Below are 12,481 nucleotides of genomic sequence, written 5' to 3' on the forward strand. Positions count from 1 at the left end.
GTGTGAGCGTAAAACAGGAACCATGGGAGCACAAGGGAGCAAAGGAGACGGCCTGCCAAACCCCCTGATGGGACCCCTGAAGGTTATGGCAGATAAGTGGGGAAGGGACGTTCTGGACCAGGTGCAATTGTGGCATAGGGAAGGTGGTTTTCCATTGACAGGGACACTGAGTGTGACACTGTTAGAAGAAGCAAGGGGAAGACTAACAGAACATGAGGGAAAGAAAAAAGGAAAAGGGGATAAAATAGACTGGGATAAATTTAGGAAATTGGAGAGAGAGGCAGAAAGGCGTACAGAAAGACAAGACCCATTTAGGCGTCTGCCGCGTCAGAACATGGCAATAGAGACTGAGGGGGAAGATAGGAAGGGGAAAGAAGAAACCATGAGGAAGAATAGGAAAGATGATGAGAGAGATTTTCCCCCTCCCTACTCTTCTCCTCCTAACCTCTACCCAGTGTTGCCAGTGGACGATGGGCTGCCCCTCCCTCCTCCTCCGCCTGCCCTGCTGGACCCCATGCCATCTACTGCACCAGTGCTTATGCCCCCGCCCTTACCGCAAGCTGCCTCCCCGTTGACAGATGTGGTGGCCAAACCACTCACTGGCCTGGCAGACATGATGGGAGGAACTGCAAAGCTGTCAAGAAATAAAGAAGTTGCTGGGGGAGCCAAAGCAAAGGAAAGAAAGAGCATTAACCCCTTCCCCCAGATGGGAGGTCCGAGCAGCTCGACTGTGGAGGACGTCAGCGACACATCATCACAGTCGGGGTCAAAGTCATCTCCTCCCCCAGCGAGTAGAACCAGACTACAGAAGAAGTTGACACCAGAGAAGAGAGGCAGGACACACGTTTTGACAGCCTGTCGTGTGGATCCTAAAGACGTGGAAGAAGAAGGAAGAGAAGGTGACGACCCAGAAGCTACAAGCTGCTCATTTGACTTTCTACCAAGGCCAGGCGCCAGCCGAGGGGAGGGGCTGGGAAGGGTCGTGGGGGTAAGACTAAGCCGGGAAACTGTTTCACATGTAGGCAACCTGGCCATTTCTCAGCTCAATGTGATCAAGCACTTCAGACTGGAGCTCAGATGGTTGGAAGAGGTCGAGGCAGGAGTGGACCAAGAGGCAGAGGAGCCCCAAGGGGGGCCCCTAGAGGACATGGGCCAGCAGAAGCTTCAGGACTGTGGCATCCCCCTGCCCAACAGCCTTGGCAACCGCCACCAAACTAGTGGCCTGGGCCACTCCCTCAATCTCAGCCTCAACAGCAGTGGCGGCCCCAAGAGGGCCCCCATGGAAGTGGCCGACCTGGGCAATGGCAGATGGGCCCGCCTACACAGATGACCCTGTATAACCCAGGGCCAAGAACAGGAGGAAGAATATTGACATGATGATGAGACAGGGACAGACGAAGTAGAGCTAACAGAAAAGCCGGAACAATTGTTTTTAAAGAGCTACACTCTCCCTAGTATTGAGCCAACAGTGGAGGCTTGCGTCAATGGTGAGTCAATTATTTTTATTGTTGATACTGGGGCTGCAATGTCTGTGATTAACTGTAAAGCTATGAAGAAACATCTCATGTCTAGTGAAACAGTCAAAACATTAGGGGGTTTGGGTCTCCCATTCAGGGAAGACGTTACCATGCCCTTGCCAGTCTCCTTTTGTAAGGAGCAGTGCCAGCATCAATTTCTCTACTCTGACCACTGTCCTGTCAATCTGATGGGCAGAGACCTCATATGCAAATTGGGTTTTAACATAACGTGTGGACCCACTGGACTCACAGTTATACATGAGGAGGAAGAAGGGGAGCAATTGATGCTGATGTCTGAGTTTTGTGACTGGTATTATGCATGTGATGTTAACGATGAGGTGCCCAATATTGCTCGTATTTTCTCAATGGCAAAAAGCTATTGGGGCCATGAGTGCAGTTTCATGTCTGAGATAGGCTTACATTGCACTTCCCATTTCTCACCATTGACAAGGGATTTACGCTATGAGAAGGAATGGTTTTCACAGAGTGTAGATGAAGAGTCAGTGCAGTGTGAGGGGTTGTTCTATAGCAGTGATTTTTGTGCTTTAGGGGTTAATTTAACCCCTGCACAGAAAAAGCTCTACCTGTTTGAAGACAGTACTCCTCATGTGTCCCTTGCTAAAAGAGACTGTTGAGCGGGAGGATACTGGGGTATAGATGACCCGCGTCTCCCGGGTGGCGCAGTGGTCTAGGGCACTGCATCGCAGTGCTAGCTGCGCCACCAGAGTCTCTGGGTTCACGCCCAGGCTGGGCTGGGTTCGCGCCCAGGCTCTGTCGCAGCCGGCCGCAACCGGGAGGTCCGTGGGGCGACGCACAATTGGCATAGCATCGTCCGGGTTAGGGAGGGTTTGGCCGGTAGGGATATCCTTGTCTCAGTATGTAAAAATGTAATGAAATGTAAAAAAAAAAAAAAAATGTAATAAAAATGAATGCACTCTACTGTAAGTCGCTCTGGATAAGAGCGTCTGCTAAATGACTAAAATATAAATGTAAATGAAGGGTCTGATGGGAGCTACAGATTGAGAAATGCATCCAGATGGGTCAGCATCTTCACTCAGCACACAAACATTTTGTTACCCGTTCAACTGGGGTACTCCAGTTGAGAGGGGTGTACATGGACTTGACCAACCTCCATTCGCCACATACATCATGCTTTTGAGTGAGGACTCGCCCTTGTTGAGAGGGGTCCTGACTGCTTATGGCAGTGGACAAGTGTGATTTGGGAGAATGAAGTGGGTGGAACCTCTTGTGGTAGCACCTAAAGGCACCCACCGGCCCTCCAAAGCACAGTATCCACTAAATCAAGGGTATTCAATCAAGGATATTACCCCTGTCCATGCTTAATTCGTAGAGAAGGGAGCCTTAGTCCTGTATCACCTTGCAATACCCCTATCTTGCCAGTAAGAAAAGCCTCAGGGGATTGGTGTTTTGTTGAGTTTGCCAGTTAATGAGGCTGTCTATGCTTGTGCCCCAGTGGTTCCCAACCCAACTACACTGTTGTCAGCAGTTCCAGCCACAGCTAATTGGTTTTCTGTTGTGGATCTGGCTAATGCATTTTTTAGCATTCCGGTTGCACCAGAGTCACATTTCTGGTTTGCCTTTTTGTTTCTCGGGTGCCATTCTACGTGGACGGTCGCGTCAATGGGCTTTACCGAATCCCCCGCAATTTTTTCACCTACATTAGGGAAACAAAGGTTTCGTTCCCCCGGAGTGGAGCACTCTAATAGGGTATGTTGAGGACATGTGCTCTGATTGTTCTCTGAGGCCTTGGAGGCGTGTGAAACTGACACGAGAGCTCTGTTGACTATTCTAGCAGAGAATGGCCACAAAGTATCAAAAATAGGTTGCATCTTGTCTCCCAAACTGTAAATTACTTGGGACATGATATCACCCCAATTGGCAGGCAGCTGGGTCCAGAGAGAGCAATTCTCTGTCCCAACGCCTGTTACCAAACAAGAATTCAGCTACATTGTTGCCAACTGAAGAAGACGGAGAACCCCACGACTGCACAGCTCTAGTTGAGCTTGTCTCAAAACCAAGGTCAGACTTAACTGATGTCCCTTTGTTGAATGCTGAATTGGACAATTTTGTAGATGGCTTGGCTCAGAGATCTGAGAAAGGGGAACTATTGGTTGCGTATGCAGTAACCACAGCTGCAACCACTCTTGAGAGTGCTAAATTTCCACCACATCTCTCAGCGCAGGTTGCAGAACTTCTTGCACTCACAAAAGCTTGCATACCGGTGAAAGATAAGTCAGTTACTATCTACACTGATAGCCAGTATACATTTGGGGTACTACATGATTTTGGTACATTGTGGGAACAGTGTGGGTTCCTCACATCCTCTGGGAAAACTATTTCTCCCTCAAAATATATTTTTGAAAGGTATTCTTCTCCCTTCTGCAATAGCTGTATGTGTCACGGCCGTCGTCGGAAGGAGACCAAGGGGCAGCGTGGTGAGTGTGCATTTTCCTTTTATTTAAATGTCGCCAACAAAACAAGAAACAAAGAAACGACCGTGAAGCTTAACAGGGCTATAGTGCCACTAACAAAGATAACTATCCACAAACACAAAAGGAAAAAAGGCTGCCTAAGTATGATTCCCAATCAGAGACAACGATTGACAGCTGTCCCTGATTGAGAACCATACCCGGTCAAAACATAGAAATACAAAACATAGAAATAAAGAAACTAAAATGCCCACCCTAGTCACACCCTGGCCTAACCAAAATAGAGAATAAAAGCCTCTCTATGGCCAGGGCGTGACAGTACCCCCCCCCCCCCCCCCCCCCCCCCCCCAAAGGTGCGGACTCCGACCGCAAAACCTGACTCTATAGGGGAGGGTCCGGGTGGACATCTATTCATGGCGGCGGCTCCGGTGCGGGACATAGACCCCGCTCCACCTCTGGCTCCCCCCACTTTGGTGGCGTCTCTGGTGCGGGGACCTTCGTCGCCGACCCCGGACTAGGGACCCTCGACGCAGGCCCCGGACCGAGAATCCTCGCCACAGCCCCTGGACTGGGGATCCTCTCTGCAGGCCCTGGACTGGGGAACCTCGCTGGAGGCTCCGGACTGGGGACTGTCGCTGGAGGCTCCGGACTGTGGACCGTCGCTGGAGGCTCCGGACTGGAAGCCGTCGCTGGAGGCTCCGGACTGGAGACCGTCGTTGGAGGCTCTGGACTCGGGACCGTCGCTGGAGGCTCCGGACTGGAGGCCGTCGCTGGAGGCTCCGTGCCATGGATCCTCATTGCAGGCTCCGGGCCATGGACCATCACTGGAGGCTTCGTGCCATGAATCATCACTGGAGGCTTCGTGCCATGGATCATCACTGGAGGCTTCATGCCATGGATCATCACTGGAGGCTTCGTGCCATGGATCATCACTGGAGGCTTTGTGCCATGGATCACCACTGGAGGCTTCGTGCAATGGATCATCACTGGAAGCTTCGTGCAATTGATCATCTCTGGATACTTCGTGCCATGGATCATCACTGGAGGCTTTGTGCCATGGATCATCACTGGAGGCTTCGGGCCATGGATCATCACTGGAGTGAGGAGATGTCTAGGCAGCCTAGTGCGTGGAGCTGCCACAGGGCTTACCAGGCAGGGGGCTGGGGAGACATACAGGAGGCCTGGTTCTGGGAGCAGGCACAGGACTCACCAGGCTGGGGAGACATACAGGAGGCCTGGTTCTGGGAGTAGGCACCGTATACACTGGGCCGTGGAGGCGCACTGGAGGTCTCTATGACAGGTTGCAGAAACTGTGGTTGGGTCCGGCTCCCAACCCTACCACGTTCGTGTTTTTCCTACCTGGCAAAGTTGGTACATGGCCAGGATCATGTGTCAAAGAGTTGTAGGTTTTGTAAATCTTTTTTGGTTTGCACCTGGATTTTCTGTGTTTGCTGAATAATATTGTGCAAAATGTGTGATTTGTATGAATAACAATGCAGGAAGGGGGATTCCCATGCCTCTGTCTGCCCAACCTCAGAAGTGCAATTTGTGATGATGGATTTCATTGAGTTGACACCATGCCAGGGGTACAAATACTGCCTGGTCAGACCCTAAAAATGAACATGGTGAAACTCATGGCAGAGACTGGCCTCCCCTGGGTCACAGTAATGCCCCTGACCCTGATGTTTATGAGAGCGCAAGCCCACAGGATGACTGGGTTGGCACCTCATATGATACTGACTAGCAGACCTATGAGAATGCTAAACACCCCTTTGCCTCAGCCATTGGTGGGAATCCTGTACCAGCTACAGCCAGGTGATTGAGTGGTGGTCAAGGATCTGAGGAGGTGGACTGGACCATTCCAGGTATCCAGGTATTGTTGACCACTCCAACCACTGTTCGTGTGTCTGAGAGGTCTATGTGGATCCACGCCAGCCACTGCCGGAAAGTGCCACACGATCCAGCTGAGGATGTACCAGAGGATGAGCCACCGCCAGGTGCAGTCTAGATGGCCATGGGAGGACCAGGACCAGACTCTACGCATAATGTTTGTTGTGTTCGTTCTCATCCTCCTCATTACAGCTGGCGTATGGGCGCTTGGAACAGGCAAACAACAGAGAGCAGAAAAGCTGAACTCAACCAACTTGACCAACTTGACCGCAGTCCCATTGAGGACTTAAATGACAGCCACTCTCGCCCCCCCTCCCCCTGCGCTTTCTGCACCATCTCCATGATTGGGAGGACACTGGGTTTTTTCACCTGAATCACACTGCTCTAGTTGTTAACTTCACTAGGGTAGGGGGCAGCATTCGGAATTTTGGATGAAAAGCGTTCCCAAATTAAACTGCCTGCTACTCGGGCCCAGAAGATAGGATATGCATATAATTAGTAGATTTGGATAGAAAACACTCTAAAGTTTCCAAAACTGTTATAATAATGTCTGTGAGTATAACATAACTGATACGGCAGGCGAAAACCCGAGGACAATCCAACCAGGAAGTACTATTATTTTGAAAGGCTGTTTTTCCATTGAGAGCCTATCCACCATACAAAGACTTAGGACTCAGTTCGTGAGCTCTTTGGCTTCCTCTACATGTGGCCAGTCTTTAGGCATTGTTTCAAGCTTTTACTCTGAAAAATGAGGGAGATACAGCACTTTCAATCAGTGGCCAGTGGAAATTTCCATTCATCACCCATGCGCCTGATCGGGAACGCGCCTTTCTTGTTTCTCCTTTCCTATTGACGAAGCTTTTGTCCGGTTGAAATATTATTGATTATTTATGACAAAAACAACCGGAGGATTGATTTTAAACATCGTTTGGCATGCTTCTACTAACTTTTATTGTACTTTTTTTGGACTTTTCGTCTTGACTTAGTGCACGCGCCTTAAGGATTCGGATTACTGGACAAAACGCGCAAACAAAAAGGAGGTTTTTGGTCATAAAGAGGGACATTATCGAACAAAACAAACATTTATTGTCTAACATGGAGACCTGGGAGTGCCACCAGATGAAGATCATCGAAGGTAAGTGATTCATTTTAATGCTATTTCTGACTTTTGTGACACTCTCCTTGGCTGGAAAATGGCTGTATGGGTTTCTGTGCCTGGTGCTGACCTAACATAATCGCAAAGTGTGCTTTCTCCGTAAAGCCTTTTTGAAATCTGACACAGCGATTGCAGAAGAAGAAGTTTATGAGAAGTTTATGTTTATTCGTATGTTTAACACTTGTATCGTTTATCAATGTTTATGATTAGTATTTCTGTAATTTGATGTGGCTCTCTGCACTTTCACCGGATGTTTGTTTGAGACAATGCATTTCTGACCATAACGCGCCATTGTAAACAGAGATTTTTGGATATAAATATGAACTTTATCGAACAAAACATACATGTATTGTGTAACATGAAGTCCTATGAGTGCCATCTGATGAAGATCATCAAAGGTTAGTGATGAATTTTATTTTTGTGAATCCTCTCTTTGGCTGGAAAAATGGCTGAATGGTTTTCTGTGATTAGGTGCTGACCTAACATTATCGCATGGTGTGCTTTCGCAGTAAAACCTTTTTGAAATCAGACACTGTGGTGGATTTACAAGAAGTTTATCTTTAAAATGGTGTATAATACTTGTATGTTTGAGGAATTTTAATTATGGGATTTCTGTTGTTTTGAATTTGGCGCCCTGCAATTTCACTGGCTGTTGTCGAGGTGGGACGCTAGCATCCCACTTGTACCAGAGAGGTTAACCTGACAGACTGGTATGTGTGTGGGCGTATTCCCTTAGCTACCACAGTAGGGGTTCCATTTAGGCGGGTAGAAGTACATGAGCCAGTTTGGGTATACTACCTAGCCTGGAACCACTAGTCAGGGGCTCCAAAACCCGCTCTGAGTATAGGCAGGCTGAGTTCCCGAACATACATTTTACTGGCCCATCCCCATTGGTATTCAGCAACTCTTACATGGAGTAGGAAGAAGCTAAATGGTAGTAACCTGTTGGGTACTTCCCCGCCCTTTATGAAGGTTGTGAAAGGAAGGCCAGCATGGATGTGCCTAAAGAAGAATGCAATGGTTAGATCATTTGACGCTGGTAACTGCTCTTGTGTCTCGTTCTGCATGCCTTCCTCGGAGGCCTCCGCTAACCTAGCATACTATAAACTTGGCAATATGTATGGATTAGTTATGCTATCCCATCCGACAGGTAGACGGGGGAAGCGCTCACCTGAGAAAGTGGCAGTCTCACCTCTGGATACGTTTTTCAGGGGCCTCCTGCCCTGGTATGGAACTGTTGCTAATGCCCACGAAGTTAATAAGTTGTTTCACTTGCTTAGTAAACGGACTGCTCTGAAATGAGAAGGGTGAGACCCTTTTGCAGCGCTGAAGAGTATCTTTGTGGCATGGGGAGCTACCGTGTTTCACTGGTTAATCAATGGGGCAGTTATTTTACTTTTCTTATTTTTAGTAATTCATATACTCTGCAACAAATGTTAGTAAGATTTGTTACTGTTCCTATCTTTCCTGGAATGAACGTAGTCCCCTAACCTTTCTAGGACACATGTTCCGCTAGCGGAACCTCCCCCCAACAATCTGCTGAAAAGACAGCGCGGGACATTCAAAAATATTCTTTTGAAATATTTAACTTTCACACATTAACAAGTCCAATACAGCAAATGAAAGATAAACATCTTGTTAATCTACCCATCGTGTCCGATTTTTTTTAATGTTTTACAGCAAAAACACAACATATATTTAAGTTAGATCACCACCAAATCCAAAAAACACTCAGCCATTTTTCCCAGCCAAAGATAAAGTCACAAAAGCAGAAATAGAGATAAAAATAATCACTGACCTTCGATTATTTTCATCAGATGACACTCATAGGACTTCATGTTACACAATACATGCATGTTTTGTTTGATTAAATTCATATTTATATAAAAAAATCTGAGTTTACATTGAGGCGACTAGATTCACTAGTGGCAAAAACATCAAGTGACTTTGCATAGCCACATCGTTTCAACAGAAATACTCATAAATATAGATGATAATGCAACCGCTGTGTCAGATTACAAAAAAACTTTACGGAAAAAGAAACCCACGCTATAATCTGAGACGGCGCTCAAAAGTAAAACACCACAGCCGCAAAGATGGGTCAACATAAAGAAGAAAATATATGATAAATATTCCCTTACCTTTGATGATCTACATCAGAAAGCACAACATGAATCCCAGGTCCACAATAAATGTTTGAGTTGTTCGAAAAAAAATCGTTATTTATGTCCAAATACCTTCTTTTGTTAGCGCGTCTGGTTTACATATCCAAATGCTAATTCTGGTCAGCGTTATATCGGACAAAAACTTCAAAAAGTGATATTACCGGTCGAAGAAACATTTCAAACTAAGTACAGAATCAATCATTAGGATGTTTTTAACATATAGCTTCAATAAAGTTCCAACCGGAGTATTCTTTCTTGTCTTCGTGAGCAATGGAACGCAAGTGAGTACCATGAGGAAAAAGCATGATCAGAAAATGTCTGCTTGATGGACACCTGACTAATTCTGCTATCAATCTCTCCCACAACACCATAGAAGTCTCATTATATGAGGCTCAGATTTCTGACTTCCTGTTTTGATTTTAACTCAGGATTTTGCCTGCCAATATGAGTTCTGTTAATCTCACAGACATAATTCAAACAGTTTTAGAAACTTTAGAGTGTTTTCTATCCAAAACTAATAATAATATGCAAATATTAGCAACTATGACTGAGGAGCAGGCCGTTTGATATGGGCACCTTTCATCCAAGCTACTCAATACTGCCCCTTCAGCCATAAGAAGTTAATATCAAATAAAGATTGATTGTTTGAAGAATTTTTCAAGTCTCTCTCTTGTTTAGAACTTCCAGGACACCAGGTCTTACCACAGAGGGTCTCTCAATCTGCCGAAAGGCCTAATCTAAACACACACCCGCACACACCCACACACACCCACCCGCACACACCCGCACACACCCGCACGCACCCGCACACACACACACCCCTGGGGTGGATAGATGAGAGATGAGAGCTGGACCAAGTCAGATCAGATTGCGTCTATTCCCTCTTCCCCCCCACCCCTCAGTATACCTATTTTCCACTGTCCCTCTTTGATGACACGAAAATCCCCACAGGGCTTCCTCAGAGTGACTGACAGCTGTCAATCAAAGTCAAGCCCACAGCATTACAAGGGAAGAGTTGATGGACAGCCTGAACTCCCCTCCTGGTGTTTCCCTGTCAGAACTGTTATCATTGTCTCATTGTTCTTCTCTTGTTTCTTGTTAGGTGACCACTCATTCTATTGTGTGGCTCTGGTACATTTAAAAACATTATCATGTTAGAGTAATAAGACATTCTATCAATCTACAGCATAAATTACCAGTATGTTGTTAAGTCTGATGGAAATTATTTAAAGGATGACACAGTCACTTATTTAGTAGACAGCTGTTTAGTAACAACATTCCCGAGCAACAGTAAAACATAGTGAAATAGTAGCTATACAATTATTATTATTCAACTTTTCCCTCCTGAATTCAGTACTATTGCTATTTTAATCAGAATTACCAGCTAGCAAGCATAGATATTGAACAACAATTGAACATGACATCAATCTAAGCCTGATTGTGTGACATGTTAGTGATACTCTCATTCTTCTCATGGCTGCCAATGAACATCGAATGTTTACTGCTAATGAACATCTCCATTAGCTTTGTAGGAAGTATGTCATTAATTAGGCCTTAATTGGACTTGACTGCCGTTATCGTGTTGAGCGTGTTAACTACCTGGTCATTAACTATGGGAAACTGTGATTGAGCTATTGTGGTCCGTGTGTGTGTGTGTGTGTGTGTGTGTGTGTGTGTGTGTGTGTGTGTGTGTGTGTGTGTGTGTGTGTGTGTGTGTGTGTGTGTGTGTGTGTGTGTGTGTGTGTGTGTGTGTGTGTGTGTGTGTGTGTGTGTGTGTGTAATGTCAGAAATGACACCAAGACCAGCTCTGATCCATAGACTGGTTCTGCTTTGATCAATTGGGCCTGTGTGTGTGTGTGTGTGTGTGTGTGTGTGTGTGTGTGTGTGTGTGTGTGTGTGTGTGTGTGTGTGTGTGTGTGTGTGTGTGTGCGTGCGTGCGTGCGTGCGTGCGTGCGTGCGTGCGTGCGTGTGTGTGTGGGGGGGGGGGGGGGGGGGGGGGTTTGGTCCAGACCTCCTGCTGGTCCTGATGAAGAAGAATGGGCTAACAAGACATTTCACAATTCCTTTATAGAAGGGGGGTAAGTGCATTGTGAAAGTTGGATGGGGGATTTATTGTTTATTTATCGTTCTGACCAGTGGATAGCCACTGCCGTCTCATCTTCCCTCCCCAGTTCCTCCCAGGACCCTTGTTCTTTAATTACAGTTCCAACCAAGTCCTTATTAGCATCGCCTTACCAACCACTGTGCATCATTGTAGTGGGGAGTTGGGGTGCAATAGGGGTGTCTAAAAGGGGGTAAGGGAGGTGGGGGGACTAAAATGTCACAGGCATGTTGATTTTGCATTCCATTACTTCTACACTGCCCGAGAGAGGGAGGGGGTGGGGGGGTGACAGCCAGGGAGGGACGAATAAGGGTGAGATTAAGCAGTGTAGATGATGGGAGCGAAGGATCAGGGATGACAATTGGAGAAATGGAGAGATCCTAGGAAAGAGAGGAGGGGTGGGGGGGTGGGGGGGGGGAAGAGACATTAAACGGTGTGGGAGACCTAGAGGTGGGGTGGGGCCCAGTGTTTAAACATGATGAATTAATGAGAGAGAAGAGGAAAAGACAGACTGGAGGGAGAAGAGTGCAGAATGAAAGGAGAGGAGAGGAGAGGCGTGCAGATGAGAGGAGAGGAGAGGAGTTGAGAAGAAGAGAGGAGTGGAGAGGAGAGGAGTGCAGATGGAGAGGAGTGCAGAAGGAGAGCAGAGGAGAGGGGTGTAGAAGGACAGCAGAAGGAGAGGAGTGCAGAAAGTGTGCAGAGGATAGGAGAGGAGAGGAGTTGATAGGAGTTCAAAAGGAGAGGAGTGCAGGAGTGGAGATGAGAGGAGAGGAGAGGAGAAGTATAGAAGAGAAGAATGAGAGCAGAGGAGAAGAGAGGATACGAGACGAGACAGGAGGAGAGGAGAGGAGGAGAGACGAATTCAGAAGGAAACCAGAGGAGAGGAGTGCGGAAGGAGTGCAGAGGAGAGGAGTGCGGATGGAGTGCAGAGGAGAGGAGAGCATAACGAGAGCAGAAGGAGAGCAGAAGGAGAGGAGAGGAGATTAGAAGGATAGCAAAGGAGAGGAGTGCAGAGGGAGAGGAGAGGAGAGGAGAGGAGAGGAGAGGAGAGGAGAGGAGAGGAGAGGAGAGGAGAGGATACGAGTTCAGAAGGAGTGGAGATAAGGAGAAGAGAGGAGAGGAGAGGAGAAGGAGACGAGAGGAAAGGAGAGGAGAAGGAGACGAGAGGAGAGGAGAGGAGAGGAGAGGAGAGGAGAGGAGAG

At 47.2% G+C, this 12,481-nt stretch overlaps 1 protein-coding gene across 1 annotated transcript in view; it reads left to right on the forward strand.

Moving 5' to 3' along the window:
* The first annotated feature begins 334 nt into the window (after positions 1 to 334).
* Positions 335 to 12,481, forward strand: part of LOC129851547 (protein enabled homolog) — a 24,687-nt gene continuing 12,540 nt past the window's right edge. The window contains exon 1 of the mRNA XM_055918166.1: positions 335 to 1,487. Within this exon, the coding sequence (XP_055774141.1) occupies positions 335 to 1,330 (996 nt within the window). The 3' untranslated portion in view covers positions 1,331 to 1,487. The remainder of the gene's footprint in view (positions 1,488 to 12,481) is intronic.

The sequence above is a fragment of the Salvelinus fontinalis genome, chromosome 3 (genome assembly GCF_029448725.1).
Source record: "Salvelinus fontinalis isolate EN_2023a chromosome 3, ASM2944872v1, whole genome shotgun sequence".
Lineage (NCBI taxonomy): Eukaryota > Metazoa > Chordata > Actinopteri > Salmoniformes > Salmonidae > Salvelinus > Salvelinus fontinalis.